This window comes from Morone saxatilis, unplaced genomic scaffold (assembly GCF_004916995.1).
Source record: "Morone saxatilis isolate NCDOM2014 unplaced genomic scaffold, NCSU_SB_2.0 Contig3, whole genome shotgun sequence".
NCBI lineage: Eukaryota > Metazoa > Chordata > Actinopteri > Moronidae > Morone > Morone saxatilis.
In genome coordinates, this window is record NW_023339873.1 from 1,405,880 (window position 1) to 1,406,179 (window position 300).

The following is a 300-nucleotide window of genomic DNA, read 5'->3' on the forward strand; positions in this document are numbered from 1 at the left end:
TCGGAGCTGCACATGTCGGCCGTGAGGTTCAGGCTGTACGCGCTCGGAGGCAGGATGTCCCGTGAGCGAATGATGGGGGAGAAGGTGCTGCGTTTAGGCGGGCTCGACCCGGACGGAGGGACGATGGAGACGACGCTGGTTCTGGAGCCTCGCAGTAACCTCAAGGTGACTTTGTCGCAGTCAAAAACAATTAGTACACATCTGTTTTTACACAGTTATAATAAAATAAACGGTTGATTTCTCTGTTTGTCAGAGTGTGGACTCCCAGCTGAGCCTGTCTGCTGTGTCTCAGAGCGACAG

At 53.7% G+C, this 300-nt stretch overlaps 1 protein-coding gene across 1 annotated transcript in view; it reads left to right on the forward strand.

Moving 5' to 3' along the window:
* LOC118336865 (synaptotagmin-16-like) overlaps window positions 1-300 on the forward strand; it is an 18,559-nt gene that overhangs the window by 16,317 nt on the left and 1,942 nt on the right. Inside the window, 2 exon segments of the mRNA XM_035673623.1 lie at window positions 7-165; window positions 254-298. Coding sequence (XP_035529516.1) covers window positions 7-165; window positions 254-298 — 204 coding nt within the window.